General features: G+C 32.3%; 1 protein-coding gene across 2 annotated transcripts in view; it reads left to right on the forward strand.

Moving 5' to 3' along the window:
• ADAD1 (adenosine deaminase domain containing 1) overlaps positions 1-18,183 on the forward strand; it is a 45,023-nt gene extending 26,840 nt beyond the window's left edge. For both annotated transcript variants that reach the window (XM_060147428.1, XM_060147429.1), the window contains exons 9-11: positions 4,219-4,456; positions 8,539-8,671; positions 18,070-18,183. In XM_060147428.1, coding sequence (XP_060003411.1) covers positions 4,219-4,456; positions 8,539-8,671; positions 18,070-18,183 — 485 coding nt within the window. The remainder of the gene's footprint in view (positions 1-4,218; positions 4,457-8,538; positions 8,672-18,069) is intronic.
• The last annotated feature ends 1,471 nt before the right edge of the window (positions 18,184-19,654 follow it).

The raw sequence follows: 19,654 nt of genomic DNA on the forward strand, positions 1-19,654 counted from the left end.
CACAAACTCTTTTTATGCCATCTCTGATAGAGGATCATCTAACCCTACCTTAAAAGGATCCAATAATGTGGAGTATAAGATTTAAAGACAATCTATTCCATTAATTGATAGCTCCAATTGTTTTTAATAATTACTCTTTAGAATTGAAATTTGTTTCCCTTTAATTCTGAACTAAATGACAATGCAGATTAAATCTAATTATTTGATGATAATGACCTTGTCCCCTTTTCTCTTAAGTCTTATGAAATCTTTTGCAATTCTTTATTTTGATGCTTGAAAAACCTAAGATATTTTAATAGATCAATTAAAAATGGAGAGATTATTATAAGACTTCATTTAACTTTTCAAAAACTTTTTGGAGGGCTTCCCTGGTGGCGCAGTGGTTGAGAGTCAGCCTGCCGATGCAGGGGACACGGGTTCGTGCCCTGGTCTGGGAAGATCCCACATGCCGCGGAGCTGCTGGGCCCATGAGCCATGGCCGCTGAGCCTGCGCATCCAGAGCCTGTGCTTCACAACGGGAAGTTTTTGGAAACTAATTTTATACTGTAGATGTTCTCAGATAATTCATTTTGTCATTTTATGGTGATAGTCTTTCTTTTTTAAGAAAAATGTCTTAAGCTTGCACTATAAAAAGGCACTATTATTTGTATAGAAAATAATCCAGAGTAATTGGAAAAAAATTCATTTTGCTTAGCTATTAAAAGAGCTGGATTTATATTCGTTTTCAAGCCTTTTAAGGTGTATTTGCAAATTTGTTATGCTGTTAATATAAAGTTTTCTGAATAAATACCTCAAGAATGTTTATCCAGAGGTGTTTCCATTCAGGAGTCCTTTTCAATACGCTAATTTGAATTGTACAATTCCATTATAGGGAATACTAAATTCTGATTCCCTCTTAGTGAAGGAATCTATTTTCAACATAGTTCATGAACTTTTAAGAAGCATGTGATAACCTTAGAGATTCTGTTGTTCATTTCTTTCTTTTTTTTGTTTTCAGGTCAGTAATAAGAGGTTTAGAATGTTAATAAAAATACGTGCCCAAAATCATTCAGTTTGCCTGCTGGCAGAGCCTGGACTCATACTCAGTTTTCATAACTTTTCATGCTTCTGCCTTTTGTATTAAATTGAGCTCTGACAGCTTTGTCTGAGCCTAGCCAGTGACTAGAATCCCACTATTGTGTCTGCTAAACTTGACACTCTTGAAAGGCAGGTGCTTTGCGACACTCATCTTGGTCTGGTTTGTACCAGGAGGTCAATAAATGTTTCATGGATAAATGCTTTGAGTCAGCATGTTTTATTTTTTAAAATGCTTTTATTTTTCTTCTTAATACCAATTCTTTTGCCTGGAACACTTGAAAAATAAATTTTCACTATTATTCTTTACTCTTGTTGCACTTTAGGTTCACCTGGATAGCTTTTAAAATAATATGGGAATGGCATTAGTATTAATATCCCCATCCTTACTGATTCTAATGTGTATCCAGAATTGATGATTACTGCTCTCTGATTATCTAATCTTTTATGTTCCTTTTTCATCAGGTGTTTATTGAGCCACCTACTATATGCTAGGTGCTGTGCACTGTTAAATAACTCTCAGGGGCACCATTCACATAAAATATAGAATGAGAATTAGGAATACAAAGATAAGATGCTTCTGCCTTCATGTCTTCTCCTATTTAGACATCATTTGTGTTTCACAGGAGCATGATTTGTTTTCTCCAGATGTTCTGTAATTTGTGGGTGGCAGTATTAAAATGTAATGCCTCAGACTAAATATGATGTTTCAGATATGATATGAGCAGTGCATAGTTCTATAATAATGCTGAATTCTTTGACTTAGACACTGTATTTTTATTAATGCAGCTTCAGTTTGTATGGGCACACCTCAAAGATATTGTGGGTTCAGTTCCAGACCACCATAATAAAGTCAATATCACAATAAAGTGAGTCACACGAAGTTTTTGGTTTCCCAGTGCACATAAAAGTTATGTTTACACTATACTATAGTCTGTTAAGTGTGCAATAGCGTTATGTGTAAAACAAAGCAACGAACTTACCTTAATTTAAAAGTACTTTATTGCTGAAAAAGGCTAAACATCATCTGACAACACAAGGTTGCCAGAAACCTTCAATTTGTAAAAATCATAATATCTGCAAAGTGCAGTATAGCAAAGTGCAATAAATTGAGGTATGCCTTCATTACCTGTTTCAGCAGCTGTTTCTGTTCACTTATATTAACTTATGGTAGACTAAGGTCCTGAGAACTTTTTTTCTAATTTAATTTTATTTATTTTTTTATACAGCAGGTTCTTATTAGTTATCCATTTTATACATATTTAGTGTATATATATCAATCCCATCTGAGACCTTTTCATGCAGAAAAGTTCTCAGGTCAGGTTTGCTATAGTCTTTGCTAAGATTTAACCTTTGCCTTTAATCTTTGAGTTTTACGTTATTATTTCAAATCATTTTAGATGAATCAAATCGAAATTATGTGATATAATTTTAGAGGTATATTTTCCCGGGAACAAGATTTAGCCTCAAGATATAATTAAAATCATACCTCAGGTATAGCTAATGATTAAAGCATACATATATAAATGGAGAAAGTAAAATTTCTAATAAAATATTAATATACTTGATTTTTTCTATTAAATTTTATACCACCACGTTAAAACATCTAGGTGAAACAATTTGATGTTTAGAGAATCTTAACGTGGAGTTACTGGTAGGTTTTTATTTTTCTTTTTCCAAATGTTATCTTGCTGTTTTAGGCACAACCAATGTCATTATCTTATTACAGTATGTCTTAGTCTGTTTGGGCTGCTACCAAAAAACAAAAAAATACCATAGACTGCGTGGATTAAACAATAAACATTTATTTCTCACGGTTCTGGGGGCTGGGAAGTCCAAGATCAAAGGTCTGAGAGATTCATTATCTGTTGAGGACCTGCTTTCTGCTTCATAGATGACTGTCTTCTCAGTATGTCCTCCTATGGTGGGAGGGGTTAGGGTCTCTTTTATCATAAGGGCACCAATTCCATTCATGAGAGCTCTGACCCTCATAACTTAATCGCCTTGCAAAGGCCTCACCTCGAAATACCATCACATTGGGGATCAGGTTTCAGTATATGAATTTTGTGGGGACACATTTAGTCTGTAGTACAGTGTGTAATACGTAACATTTTTTTTTAACCCATGTTTTCTGTTCATTATAGATACAATGACTATTCTACAGACCTTATTTCTTCTTTTTTCCTATGTCTAAGTATATCTTTAACTTAACTAGCCTGCATTAGTCAGTATCTCTTGATTTGGAACATTGAAAGGAGTGCTTAGAAAAAGAGTGTCAGAAGCAACTCATGTTCTTTTTACATCATTTTCTAGTTCCCAAATAATCATAGTGAGTGTAAGCCCAGTAGCCATCTCAACAGTTCCAGTGATGTGAAAACAAAACTTTATCTGTGAAATATGTCTAGTGGTATATAAAGATTCTCTTGTTGTGAGAACTTCAGACCCTCTAAGGAGGAAAGAGATCTGCTTTGGAATTATTAATTTTTAAATAGGAATGACTGTTCCCTAACTTCTATTTTAAGTTTGACGCAGCCCATTTTCTTATACTAATCATCTTTTTGAGCTTTCTTCTTCAACAGTAATTTTAACTGAGAACTCAAAGCTTTTGGCATTGGCCACAGTTATAATCAGAAATGGTCATTCTTTAAAGTACTTCATGTTGTGAAACTAAGCCATGTGGTACTGGAACAGTTGCAAGCTGTGGCTCTCAGATGTGGAAAAATAACACACTTTAACCAACTATTTCTCAGCTACATATATCTGCTACATTATGTGCTGGTTTCATGCTGTAATCTTAGAAATCAAGACAGAATGAGCCAGTTCTTTCTGGCAGAACCCTGTAAAAGTACTGATTTGTTTCTGGTCAGGTCTGGCTTTTTGCTTTTATTCACTGGAATGTCAATTCATTATTTTCTGTAGAAGATTCTTTTTTGAATGGAAATTCTGACTGTTACTACCTTGTCTTGATTCTGGTAAAGAGTATAGAAGTAGCTACTAAGAGAGTAGAAGTCGGAAAGAGAAGGTTGCAAGATACAGGATAAAGAAGTGAACCATTTACAATTAAACTTTTATTTATATCCTTTTTTTTCAGTATAGTCTTTTCCTATTGAACTTCTGAGTATTTACTTTGTTTTTGCTTTCTAGGTGATGGGAATTGCAGTGATACTAGAGGCTTAGAAATTGCTATAAAGCAACGTGTTGATGATGCACTCACTTCAAAACTTCCAATGTTTTACTTGGTCAACAGACCTCATATTAGTTTAGTACCTTCTGCATATCCATGTCAAACAAACTTGGAATATAAATTCCTGAGTCTGAATTGGGCACAAGGGGACATTTCTTTGGAGATTGTGGATGGCCTAACTGGGAAGACCACCGAAAGGTTAGCATCACTAATTTCTTCAAAAATCACATATTAAGCAAAACAATACATTTTAATACGATTTTTAAAAACTATCTTGTTTTTTGAATACAATTTTTTAAATTGTGATTAATAATAATAATAGTTATCAAGTGTGACTATGTTGCAGGCATTGTACTAATTAAAAAACTTTTTTTCCTTATGAGAACACAGGCCTGGAGAAGTTATATAATTTACCAAAGTTACATAGTAAATGGTAGAGCCAGCATTCAAAATCAGTCTCCAGATCCTTTGTTTCTCCAGTGATCATTAGCAAATAATGTATTTGTTTTAAAAATTCAGTTTTTCCTACTGAATCTGAATGTCTGGATTTAGGGCTCCGGAATCTGTATTTTTGACAACTTTCCCAAATATTATTTATGTACACTTGAGTGTGAGAACTATTGTACTATGTTATACTGCTTTCTTATAAAAACCTTGTGGGTTAGGTGATATTGTTTTTTTTACAGGTAAAGAAACTGAGATTCAAGCTAGTTTAAATATCTTGCTTAAAGTCACCCAACTATTAAGTGACACAAGTAGGATTCTGATCTGGGCATTTTATTTCCAAAGCCTTTGTTTTTAGCCATAATACATTATGCCTTTTAGGCATTTCTTTGTAATATCCCTGTCATTGATTATCAAGTAAAACTAAAATCCTCCTTTTAGTGTGAAAATACATTTATAATGTGGTAATGAATAATGTTAAAAGTTTGTGCCTAAATTTGCTTTCTTTGTGAAAGACAGATTTAAATTAAGATCACATACAAATGTTTCTTGGTATGAACTCAGTCAAGCATACTATTGATTATTTCAACTAGGATGAATTATACTACTTATGCATTGAGTCAGCATTAAGAAGTGTATTTCTGTTAATAACAGACTACACACATACAAACAAAACAGGTCTTCTGTGGAAGACATTAAAAAACTATTTACTGAGGGACTTCCTGGTGCTCCAGTGGTTAAGACTCCATGCTTCCAATGTGGGGGGCATGGGTTTGATCCCTGGTCAGGGAACTAATATACCCCATGCCTCATGGCAAGGCCAAAAAATAATAATAAAAAAACTGTTTACTGAAAACGTAATAGTATAACAAAGATGAAATTAATGTAAAATGAGCTTAACTCATTTATTATGGCTAAGTGCTTGCCAGGTGATTGCAAAGAAAGCAGATATGATCTGATTATTCATCCCCAAAGCATTACATAAGGCAAAGGACACTTTAGCAATATAATCCACGAAGAAGAACAGTTCTGAGTAACTGCAGCAAATAACATAGTATCAACCTTCATAAAGCAGAAATTACAGAAAATAAAAGGATAAATAGAATACACTATTAGTTGAGGCAGTAATTCACCTCTTTCAGTTCCTAGTAGATTGAGTAAACAAAACAATAAGCAAGAATATAACAGTCTTAAATAACAATAAGGTAGATTTGATTAATTTCTTTAAAACTCTGTACCATAAAATATAAAATATACCTGCTTTTCAAGAACCTGCAGAACATTAACAAAAATTGACCATATGTTAGGCCACAAAAAAAATCTGAAATTCTAAGAAGTAAAAGTGATGTAGGCAGTGTTCTCTGATTGTGATGCAATCAAACTGTAAATAACAAAATCAGAATATTTAGAAACCACTTTCATTGGGAAAAAGAAGTTCTCCAACTTTTGGCTCAAAGAGGAAATATAAAATGAAATCACAGAATATTTAGAAAACACGGATATATAGTGCATTGCATTTCAGAACTTGTAGGATATATAGCTAAAGCAAAATGAATGGAAAAGCCAATTCTTTAGATGCTTATAGCAACAAATAATGAAAATAAACAGAATGAAGAAGTTCATAAAACTAGAAATGTAAATTAAAGATCTAGAGAACTGAAGAAGTTAGAAATGATCATAAAAAAACTGATTCTGTGAAAAAAATCAGTAGCTAATCTCATATATACTAATGATAAAGGAGTAATTACAGAGAAAATTAAAAGAAGTCATAAGAAACTTCTTTGCCCTACCATGCAAATATATTTGAAAATCTGGGTGCAATGCATATATTTCTAGGAAAATATTTTTCTAAAATTGGTACAGAAGAGGGAAAAATATCTAACATTATTTTCTTGAGAAAGTTACCAAGAAGGCGCCCTACCTCTTTTTTAAAGAAAACACCATTCTGAGGTGGTTCGGATTAATTTTATAAACCTTTAAATAGCAGGAACTTCCAGTGCTATCTAAAAAGATAGAAAACATTCAAATATTTTTGTGAAGCAAGTGTATCATTGATACTTAAACCTAATAGAAGATTGCTGTCCCCCTACCACAAAAGTTACAGACCAAGCTCACTTTTATATTCAAGCATAATTGCTAAATAAAATATTAGGAAGCAGAACCTTAAAATAATATATTTTATACAATAATACCAAGTGGAATTTTTTCTAGAAATGTGAGAATAAAATAATACCAAATTAGAAACTCATATTAATATAATTTGTCATATTAATTGATCTAGGGAAAAACACCATATATTCATTTTTATAAATTCTAAGAAGACATGTAATACAGCTCTACAACTACTCTAGATAAAGATACTCAATAAAAAAGGAATAGATATTTTTGTTAAGGGTAAAATATATCTTTATTAGTCCAAAAGTGCCATCATGATTAATGATGAAATCTCAGAGTCATTTGTACTAACATCTGAAACAAGACATGATTGTTTACTGTTATTGCTGTTATTTAACATGTTATTTAATGCATTTGAACAAAAGAAAGAAATGAGAGATATAAAATATTGGAAAGGAGGAGGTAAAGTTACGACTTTTTGCATATGGTATCATTTTATACCTGAAAAGCCCAAGAGAATCATCTAAAAATCCACCACCAAAAGAAGGTATGATGGTGGAAAATTAATATATAGAGATTAGTACATTTCATTAATAGGCATTTATGTTAACTATTACTGCATATAAACCATCTCAAAATTTAGTGGCTTAAAACAACAACCATTTATTGCTGTTCAAGTCCTTAGGTCAACTGAGCTAGATTTGGTCGGGCTCTCCCATGTGTCTGGGGTCCACTCTAGGTCAGCTGTAGGGCATCTTGGCTGATCTTAGAGGGACAGCTGGGCTCTGGTCCATGTGTTCTCTCACCTTCTAGTAGACCAGTCTTAGGAGGCTCACATGGCAGAAGAAGGGGTCCCCAGAGAATGAAAACACAAAGCCTCTTGAGGCCCAGGCTTGGAACTGGCACATAGTCTATTTTATTCACCAAAACAAGTCACAAGGCCAGCCCAAATTCATGGGGAGGAGCAATCAGCCATAGTTAGTGATGGGAGAATCTGAAAAGTTACATTGTAAAGAGCATGGAGACAGGAAGGAATAAAGGATTTTGGCAATTTTTGTAATCTATCAGGAGAACAACTAATGAGAAGATATAATGAAGGGAAAGAGTTACAATAGCAAGAAAGCTCATGATCTGTGGACCCACTTCTATTAGAAACATAGAAAAATACATATCTATATGTGCATACATACATATATATGGAGGGTGGTGAGGTGAGTGTGTATAATTTACTTTTTTAGTGAGTCAAAATTTACAAAGAGTGAAATGTACAATTTCATGAGTTTTTATATTTATATATATTTATATATTTATTTATTTATATACATGCCTGTGTAACCATTACCCCAGTCAGAATACAGGACATTTTCTTCATTTCAGAAAATACTTTTTTGCCCTCTTCTAGTCAATCCTTGGTAGAACCACTGTTTTAATTTGGATCACCATAGATTAATTTTGCTTCAAACAAAAGAAATGTTCCAAATATCCATCCTCTGCTTTAATTTTTAATGCAGTACTCTGATAACTTAAACTATAATTTCATAAAAGAAATTAGCTTCAGAAAGTTAAATATTCAGAATAATTTTATGTAAAAAAATTTCACTATATGCACTGTACATAATTGAGATAAATATTTGTAGATTCTGTGTTGATTTTAATCCCTACAAATGCCAACATAAATACTGAATAATGATTAGTGAATGTTTCATTCTTTTCTATTTCAGTTCCCCATTTAAAAGTGGTGTGTCAATGGCAAGTCGGCTTTGTAAGGCTGCAATGTTAAGTCGATTTAACCTGCTTGCCAAAGAAGCTGAAAAAGAAGATTTACTTGAAGCTAGTACATATCATGCAGCTAAGGTAAGTCTTAAAAGGAATGAAGCTAATCACCGAAATAAAAATTTAAGACAATAATAATGTGGTAATTTTATAATGATGATGATACATAGCAAAAGTTGAGTAAATAGTTCCTGAAAATAAGAGATTACCATGTAGTGGTAAAATTAATTTTTAAGTGAACATGCTGGAAATTGGATATGTAAATAAGTGTTGCCCCTGAAAGTAGCTACCTCAGTATGGTGTGTACCTACTTTGACAATATTGATCAAAACCTACTGTCATACCCAGAGGAACAAAATGGTAATAAAATTTCTTATGTATATGATATTAGCTATGTTAACGATAGTATTTAAGTATTCTAAAATGATATATTAGTATATCATATAAATTAATTTGCCTATCTTAAAATTGTGAAACACCTTTAATTTGAGTTTGTGATTTGGGCTTAAGTGATGTAGGTAGTCTTTTTCTATCTTTAAATATATATATTCTTTTTTTAGTATTACGAACATAATTTATGTTGAGTAGAGAATTTGGAATTTTCTTTTTAAGTACAGAAGGAAAATATTACTTGTAAATCCACCTACTACTCAAATATAATACTCTAATCTTGTAATGTAAGCATGTTATTTCAATTTCTTATCATGTATTTATATTTTTGTGTATGCATATATTTTAAAATATTAAGCTTATATTATATATGCTTGTTAATCTGATTTTTTCATTCAACATACTAAGACCTGAGCCATTTCATAATATGTTATATCCATGTTATCAAATTATTAAATACAAACTGTTTTTAATAACCTAATTTCAGTTTCAGTAATATAGTATTATGTGAAAGTCTCTTAATTTCACCAATATCTTAATACTCAAACTGTATAATTCCACCCTGTAAAGCAATTAATATTAACTGTAGGTTTGTTTGTATATACAAACATTTTTAAGTATAAAAGCTTACCTAGACAATTTCGGGTTTGGGCATAAAGAGGTTGCAAGTCATCTCTGTAAAAAAATATAAAACTGGACAAAATTATCAGGGGAAAAAACCCCTTCTCACAACTCTGGAAATTAACTAAAGGCAGAAAACACAATGAAAAGTGTATACGCTTGTAAAACTCTTAGAACTTTGGGTAAGAACAGCAGGAATTTGTGGCACCTTTGCCCAAAGCTGTTCCTGTTCTCTCTCCTTCCTCTCTGCTAGTCTGAACGGCAAGAACTGTAGTTTTATCAGATTGAGAATGCCACCAAAAGTAGTAGATTTTCTGCTAGAGGGGATGAACTTGATTTGTGGCAGAGGGTGAAAATTTGTGACTTTTTCAACTAAATGTGCCAAACCTGGTAGAGGAAAATAATGGAGAAAATCAGTAACTTCGCTGGCCCAAGGTTGCAGTCCTTGGGGCAAGTGGTATACCAGTTAGTAACTTAACAGGTAGATCTTGGAAGTGAAAGAGCCATGGAAGGGTTGAGAGAAATTCTCTATATATCCTTGGCTGACTGAGAAATTACACTCATGTGCAATGCAGACTCAAGAGAACCTAGTAAAGAGTGAAAGTGTGAAATAGAACTGCCTGCAACATTAAATACACTGTACCACCCACCCCTCCCCAAATGAATTGATCAGAAAAAGGTAGAAGCCTTTTAGGTTTAAGGTGTTTGAGCATAATGTCTGCTGAAATCTTTTCCTTATCACTAAGCTATTTGTTTATCACTAAGCTTTGCAGATACAGGGTAACCCCTAGGAAGCCAGGCTAAAACATAACAAAACTGGAAAGAGACAGTACACACCATGGGGAAAACAGATCTCACAATTGCAGCAAACTTAAAAAAAATAAAACAGAATCCAGAGTTGCTACAATATATTATCTAAAAAGTCTGTTTCAACCAAAAATTATGGGATATGTAAAAAACAGGAAAGTAAAACCTATACTCAGGAAAAATAACATTCAATAGAAACTGGTTCTGAGTGGATCCCAATGTTGAATATAGCAAAGGTTTCAAAGCAGCTATTATAAATATGTTCAAGTAATTAAAGGAAAATACAACAATGTTTCAGTAAGTAGGTAATCTCAGTAGAGAAATAGAAACTACAAAAAGAAAAACCCCAAATGAATATTCTGGGATTGAAACAATATATAATAACTGAAATGAATATAATTCTCTAGATGGGTCCAACAGTACATTTGAGATTGCAGGAAAAATATCAGTGGACTTTGAAGATAGATCAAAAGAAATTATTTTAAAGGACAGAATGAAACAGGTTAAAGAAAAATGAACAGAACTTCAAAGATTTGTGGAACAGTATTAAGTGTACCAACTTATGTTGGGTTGCCTCCGTTTTTTAAGTAAAAATAAAAGACACATTTTTCATTTTCACCAAGAACTTGATTGAACAACATATTCACCCTTTTGTTCCACTACCTTCTGCCATTTTTCGGGCAACTTCATAATTCCATCTTCCCAAAACTTTCTTTTCGAGTAGAGAACTGCTCTGTGTACCTTTTACAGTCTTCTAGGGAATTGAAATTTTTTCCATTAAGAGAATTTTGTAAAGAGCGAAATAAATGAAAATCCAAAGGTACAATGTCTGGTAAATATAGCAGATGAATCAGAACTTCCCAGCCAAGGTGTAACAGCTTTTGCCTGGTCATCAAAGAAACATGCTGTCTTGCGTTATCCTGATGGAAGATTATGCATTTTCTGTTGCCTAATTCTGGATGCTTTTCATCTAGTGCCGCTTTCAGTTGGTCTAATTGGGAGCAGTACTTGTTGGAATTAATCATTTGGTTTTCTGAAAGGAGCTCATAATGGAGGACTCCCTTCCAATCCCAGCATATACACAACATCAACTTCTTTGGATGAAGACCAGCGTTTGGTGTGGTTGGTGGTGGTTCATTTCACTTGCCCCATGATCTCTTCCATTCCACATTATTGTACAGTATCCACTTTTCATTGCCCATCACAATTTGTTTTAAAAGCGGAATATTTTCATTACATTTAAATAGAGAATCACATGTGGAAATACAGTCAAGAAGGTTTTTTTTGGCTTAACTTATGTGGAGCCCAAATATCAAAGTGATTAACATAACCAAGCTGGTGCAAATGATTTTCAGCACTTGATTTGGATATTTTGAGTATGTTGGCTGTCTCCCACATGGTATAACTTTGATTGTTCTCAGTGAATGTCTTGATTTGATTGCTGTCAACTTCAACTGGACTACCTGACCGTGGAGCATCCTCCAGCGAGAAATCTCCAGCACCACACTTCAAAAACCACTTTTGACACGTTTGATCAGTCACAGGACCTTCTCCGTACACTGCACAAATCTTTTTGTGCATTTCAGCTGCGTTTTACCTTTCTTGAAATAATAAAGCATAATATGCTGAAAATGTTGCTTTTTTCTTCCATCTTCAGTATTAAAATGGCTACACAAAAATTCACCAATTTTGATAAGTCTTTTTTTAAATGCACGATGATATGACAGCTGTCACATACAATCTAACAAATTGTTTTGAATGAAGTTGAAGACAACTAAGTGATACTAGAGCCATCTTACGGAAAAAAACCAAATGAACCTTTTGACCAACCCAGTGCTAGGAGTCCTAGAAGAAAAGGAGAGAGAAAAGGGATCAGGAAAAACACTTGAAGAAATTACTAAAAATAACCCCATATTTGAGGAAGAATATTAACAGATCCAAGAAGCTCAAGAAACCCCAAGAAAGAAAAATATAAAGATTCATACCTAGATACATCATAGTCAAACTGCTTAAGACCGAGACAAAGAGAAAATCTTGAAAGCAGCAAGAGAGAAAATAGTTATCAACCATAGACCAATACATTTAAGGCTGATTTCTCATTAGCAGTAATGGAAGCAAACCCAGAAGAGCCAAAGCAATCTTGGAAAAGAACAAAGTTGGAGGATTCACACTTCTTGATTTCAAAGCATACTACAAAGCCATAATAATCAAGATAGTATAATACTGGTATTAGTATAAACATATAGATCAATGGAATATAATTGACATTCCAGAAATAAACCCTGGCAATTATTATGGTCAAGTGATTTTTAACAAGAGTGCCAAGATCATTCAGTGGGAAAAAATAGTCTTTTCAGTAAGTAGTCCTAGGATAACTGAATATCCCCATGGAAGAGAATGAACTTGGACTTCTACCTCATACCATATACAAAAATGAACTCAAAATGGATAGACCTACGTAAGAGTTAAAACTATAAAACTCAGAGAAAAACATAGGAGAAAATATTTGTATTCCTAAGTAAGAAAAAAGGCTTCTTAGATCTGATAACAAAAACACAATCCAAAAGAGAAAAAAAATAGTATTTTAAACTTCATTAAAAGTAAAACATTTGCATTTCAAAAATTATCATTAGGAAATTTGCAAATCATATATTTAATAAGGGACTTGTATCCAGAATACACAAAAAACTTTTGCAACTCAATAATAAAAAGACAGATGACCAAATTTTTTGAATGAGCAAAGGACATTTCTACAAAGAAACAGACAGACATTTCTACAAAGAAACAGACATTTCTACAAAGAAAATTTTAAAATGGCCAATAAGCATATGATGTTCAACATAGTCATTAGGAAAATGCGAATGAAGACCACAGTGATATACTGCTTTACACACATTAGGACATAGCTGTAATAAAGAGTGACATTAACAAGTGTCAAGAATGTGAAAAAATTGGAACTATCATGCATTGCTGATAGGAATATAAAATGGTACATCTACTTTGGAAAACAATTTAACAGTTCCTCAAAAAGTTAAATATGAGTTATCATGTAACCCAGGAATTTCACTCCTAGGTATATGCATAAAAGAATTGAAAACACTTATCCACACCAAAACTTATACATAAATGTCTGTAACAGTATTCATAATACAGAAAAGGTAGAAACAATCCAAATGTTCATCCACGGATGAATGGATAAACAAAATGTGGCATGTCCATACTATGGACTACCATTCATCCATAAAAGGAACTCTGAAGTACTGATACATTCTACAGTGTGGGTCAACCTTGAAAATGTTAAGTGAAAAAAGCCAGCCACAAAAGGTTGCATGTATGATTCCATTTATATAAAATGTCTATAATAGGCAAATTCATAGAAACAGAAAGTAGATTACTGATTTCCAGGGGCTGTGGGGAGGAGAGAATGAGGAGTGACTGCTAATGGGTCAGGATTCCTTTAAAAACAAAAGCAAAATAAAAACATTGCCAGGTAGACAAAAATTAAGAAAATTTGTTGTTAGCAGAACTTCTCTAGAAGGAATTCCAAAGGAAGTCCTTGAGGCTTAGAAGAAATTATACCAGATGATAACAAGTCTACAGGAAGGAATAAAGAATACTATAAACAGTAATTATGTGGGTAGATATAAAAGATGTGTATATTTTTTTCCTATTTTCTTTAAAAAACCAAAGTTGTTTAAAATTATTTTAGCACTGTATTATTGAATTTTATAATGTATGTAAGTGGAGTATAAATGGCAATAATAAAGGACAGAGAAAGAAATGGATCAATATTGGAACAAAGTTGCTATATATTAGCAGGATTAAGTCAGTATGAATCTGAAGCAGACTATGGTAAGAGAAAGAGGCATATTGTAATTCCTAAAGTAGCCATGAAGAGAACAGCTGGAAAACTACAGCTAAAGCATCAACAGAGGAATTAAAATGGTGTACTAAGAATGCATTTTTAAAAGGACTAGAAGGCAATAAACAAGCAGAGAAATAAAGGACACAGGACTTGGAAAATAAAGTGAAATGGCAGACATAAATCCACTATATCAATAATTACATTAAATTTGAATATTCTAAATGCTCCAGAAAAAAGACAGAGATTTTTCAGATTGGGCTAAAAAGCAAGATCCAACTGTATACTATCTGTAAGAGACACATTAAATTCAAAGACACAAATAGATTGAAAGTAAAAGGATGAAAAAAAAGACATACCAGGCAAACAATAGCAGTAAGAGAGCTGGAGTGTTTACATTAAAATCAAACAAGTACACATCAAGATGAGCAATATTACTGGAGACAAAGGGTAACGTGTTATAGTGGTAAACGGTTAATACATTAGGAACATACAACAATTATATAAGTATATGGGTATAACAGCAGAACCCCAAAATACATAAGCAAAAAATGACAGCATTTAAAAGGTGAAATGGAGAATTCTACAATTATAGTTGGAGGTTTTAATGTTCCTCCCTCAGTAATTGATAGTTCAACTAGACAGAAAATCAGTAAGAATATAGAAGGCTTGAATAACACTACAAACCAACCAGACTAAACACTATACACAACAGCAGAATATACATTCTTTTCAAATACACATGAGGCATTCTCCACTATAGGCCATATAGGCCATAAAGCAAGTCTCAATAAGTTTAAAGGATGAAAATCATACAAAGTATGTTCTAACTACTATGGAATTAAATTAGAAAACAACAGAATGAAATCTAGAAATAATTATACATTTGGAAATTAAACAACTTCTAATCCACAAGTCAAAGAAGAAATACAAAGGAAATTAAGAAATATCTCAAACTGAATGAAAATGAAAATACAGCATATTAAAATTTAGAGAATATAATCAAAGAAGTGCTTAGAAATGCATAGCTTTAAATGCTTATATTAGAAAGGAAGAGAACCATAAAATCAGTTATTTAACCTTCCACCTCAAGAAGTTAGAAGAGCAAATTTAAAACAAAAAATGAGAGAATAATATAGGATGGGTTGGAAATTAATGAGATAAAAGACAGGAAAATCAATAGAAAAATCAATGAAATCAAAAGCTGGTTCATTGAAAAAAAATCAAAAAAATTCATAATACTTTAGCTAGACTAAAGAACTAAGAAATAACTGAGAAATAAGAGACAACGCAAGTGATCAAAATCTTGATGAAAGAAGAGTCATCACTGAAGACTCCAAAGAGCTAAAATAATTATAAGGAAATACTATAAACAACCTTTTGTCAACAAATTAGACAAGTTAAATGAAATGGATGCATTCCTAGAAAGACAAATTACAAAACTTGACTAAACAGAACATCTGAATTGAACTAAAGTAAAAAAAAATTGAATTATTAGTTAAAATTCTTAAAGAAAAGCACAAGTGCAGTTATGGGTTCGCTGGTGAATTCTACCAAACATAACAGCAAAAATTAACATAAATCCTACAAAAACTGTTTAATAAAATAAAGGAGGAGAGAATGCTTCCCAACTCATTTTATGAGGCCAGTATAATAACCCTGATACCAAAAGTGGTCAGAAACATCACAGGAAGTGAAAACTACAAATCAGTATCTCTTAGGAACATAAATGCAAAAATTATTCATAAGATATTTACAAACCAAATCCAGCAACATATAAAAAGATATTTACAAACCAAATCCAGCAACATATAAACCAAGGAGGTTTATTCCAGGATGCAAGGGTGATTTAACATCAGAAAATCATTTGATGTATTATGTGAATATATTCAAGTTCAAAACCCACATACTTATCTCAGTAGATGTACATAATGCATTTGACAAAATCCAACACCTATTCACAATAAAAACACTGAATAAATAAGAAATAGAAGTGAACTTCCTCAACCAGGTAAAGGGCATCACTGAAAAACTACAGTTTACCTGACAATGCTGAAAAGCTGAATACTGTTTCCCCTTCCCCCAAAGATTGCTCTCACCACTTCTAGTCAGCATGATCTGTAGGTCCTAGGTAGAGCAGCAAGGCAAGGAAAAGGAATAAAAGGCATCCAGACTGGAAAGGAAGTAGAAAAACTGTCCTTATTTCTAAATGATATTGTATGTAAAATATCCTCTGGAATCTACCAAAAACAACTGTATTATATGTGAATTTAGCACACAGTGTAAGAACAATATAGAAAAATAAATTGTATATTTATATACTAGGACTGAACACCCCAGAATTACACTTGAGAAAAAAATTTCATCCACAGGAGCATAAAAATAAACTTAGGAATAAATTTAATAAAAGAAGGTAAGACCTGTACACCAAAAATGATGAAACATTGCTGAGAGAAATTTAAAAAGACCTAAGTAAGTGGAGAGATGTACCAATTAATAGATTGGAAAACTCAGTGTTTTTAGAATGTCACTTCTCTCCTAAATAATCTATGGATTCAGTGCAAGTTCTATCAAAATCCCAGTAAGCTTTTGTGTAGAAATTGACAAGCTGTTTCTAAAATTGTTACGTAAAATCCAAAGGACATAGAAGAACCAAAACAATTTTTTAAAAGAACAAAATTGGTAGAGTACCCTACCTAGTTTCAACAACTTACCATAAAGCCACAGTAATCAAGACAATGTATTGATGTAATGATAGACATATAGATCAATGGAACAGAATAAGAGACCAGAAATACACCCACACACTTACGATCAATTGATTTTGTACAAAGGTACAAAGTAATTTAATGGGAGAAAGAAAAATCTTTTCAACAAATGGTGCTGGAACAGTTGGGTATCTGTGGGCAAGCCAAAAAATTAACTTAGACTTATATCAGTCATACAAAAACTTCAAAATGGATCATAGAACTAAAAGAGGTAAAAACTATAAAAACTTCCAAAGAAAATGTGAGGAAACATTTGTCTTCCTAGCTTAGGCAAATTTTTCTTAGATATGACACCAAAAGCACAATCCATAAAAGAAAAAATTGATGGACTCCAGAATTTAAAACTTGGATTAAGAAAATGAAGATACAAGCCACAGAATGGAAGAAAATACTTGCAAATCATACACTTGACAAAGGTCTTAGATCTAGAATAGATAAAGAACTCTTATAACTCATTATTAAGTGGGCAAACAACCCAGTTTTTCAAAGTGGCAAATAATATATACAAATGGCTAATACACATATAAAAGATACTCAGCCTGATTACTCATTAGGGAGATGCAAAATCAAACCACAATGAGATACCACTGCACACCTACTAAAATCCAAAAGACTGACTACACTGGGTGTTTTTGCGGAGAAACTAGAAACCTGTCGCACTGCTGACTGGAATGTTAAAATGGTATAAAGCACTTTGGAAGACAGTTTGGCAGTTTGTTATGGAGACAAACATATACTTACCATGTGATCCAGCACAGGTGATTTTTATTTACTTCTGTTTTCTCTATTTTCAAGTTTTCTGTAATGAGTATGATTACTCTTCTAATTAAAAATTAAGAAAAATTGTCTTTTAGGAGTGTTGGGAAGGAAAATTTTTAGTTTCAAAAACAATACTGAGGAAAATGGGAAATTAAAAAGATTTTTCTTAATTTTTAAAATGTCAAACTAAAGAAAGAAGATTAGGGCTACTTACTTTTCATAAGCCTAATTCTGCCTATATTCTATAATTCAATATTTTTTTCTTTCTGTAGCATATGTCTGGATCCTATCAAGAAGCTAAAACTTTGTTGAAATCCTACTTACAGCAGCATGGCTATGGCTCCTGGATTGTGAAATCTCCCTGTATAGAGCAATTTAGTATGTGAATTAATCCATTGTCATGTTAAAAATCGTTTTTTTTCATGTGTTTTGCCTACTAAAATTTTTTTTTAAATGTTGGTGGTTTTCAGCTTTTAAAATCAGAGTCATGCAACAGCAGTGTTCAGAGATTGCTGAAATTTTGTAAATATTCGTGTCAATTTATGTTGAAACATTAGGGTTTTAAATGTTTTTTAGTTTTTGAAAAAATAATTACCTGCTTCATTATATAGCTATTTTGTATTTATTTTTATAGACATTATAAAGCCATTACCCTTTTGTAATTTAAAAGAATATTCATTTTCTTTCAAGTTTTTGCTTTAAAGTTATTTGTTCAGCAGAGATATTCAGCATTGTGTCCTGATATCTCACTCATTTTTTCTTAATTAAAAATTGGAATTCAAGAATATAAATAATAATTCTTACTCATTTGTTGATTAAATCAACAGACATTTGAATGTCTAATATTTGCCAATAACCATAGTAAGAAACAGTAACTAAAACATCATTTCTCATGTCAGAGAAGCTCTTGAATGCAAACTGAACATGTAAATGCAGAAAAATGTTAACCATGTTAGGGAATAATTTGATACATTAGTTATTCTAATTAATAGAGGATTATTGTAAATGCTTTAAGATTGCCTATTTTCAGGTATTCTGTAAGATTCATCCAAATGTTATTCTTTATAATTTAGATTAGTAGGGACTTCTAATAATAGATCAATAAAAGATTATTTAGCTTTATATTTGTCTTTGTTTATACAGTTAGATGAAAGAGAAAGTTTAGTTACTCTTGGGTTAGGATATATATCTTTATTGAAGTTGGGAGTTTGTTCCATACTTTAGCCTCTTCAATCTCTTCCTTAGTTTAAATCACAGATGAATTAAGCATTGGCTCTCAGACTTTGTTCCTTTTAGCTTGGATCTTTATTAAATTTGTCTCACTCCAACTCCAACCCATATGAACTATTATAATCTCTGATAAGGTTAATGTAGGGTTTTTGTGGTTTTGGTTTTTGGATTTGTTTTTTGTCTGTTCTAAAAGTATGGTAGAGTTTAGCTGATGAACACTGAAGTCATTCTGGAAAGACATACTTACATGTCTTTCAGTAGACTAGATTTTATACTTATCAGTAGGTTGAACCATGTGAAATTGCCATTTTTATGGGGGGGAAGTAGGTCAAAAATGGTCAAATATGGGCAGTTTCATGTGGATCAACATAAATATACTGTTATTAATAAGTTCCATTTCCATCAATTAGATGATATCTAGTGCTTATTTCTCTAAATTGGCATTTCCTTCTAAAATCATTTTAGTCTCTTATCTGGGTTGATTTCCATCTACAGCTAATTTCCAGCCTTTATGTCTATTACTTTACCTCTCTTTGATAGTAAATTGCCTCTAAAAATACAACACCTTTCATCTTCTCTTGGCTCTTCACATTTGTGGGTATTCTGCTTTTGATTGACACAAAATAA

This window comes from Lagenorhynchus albirostris, chromosome 4 (genome assembly GCF_949774975.1).
Source record: "Lagenorhynchus albirostris chromosome 4, mLagAlb1.1, whole genome shotgun sequence".
NCBI lineage: Eukaryota > Metazoa > Chordata > Mammalia > Artiodactyla > Delphinidae > Lagenorhynchus > Lagenorhynchus albirostris.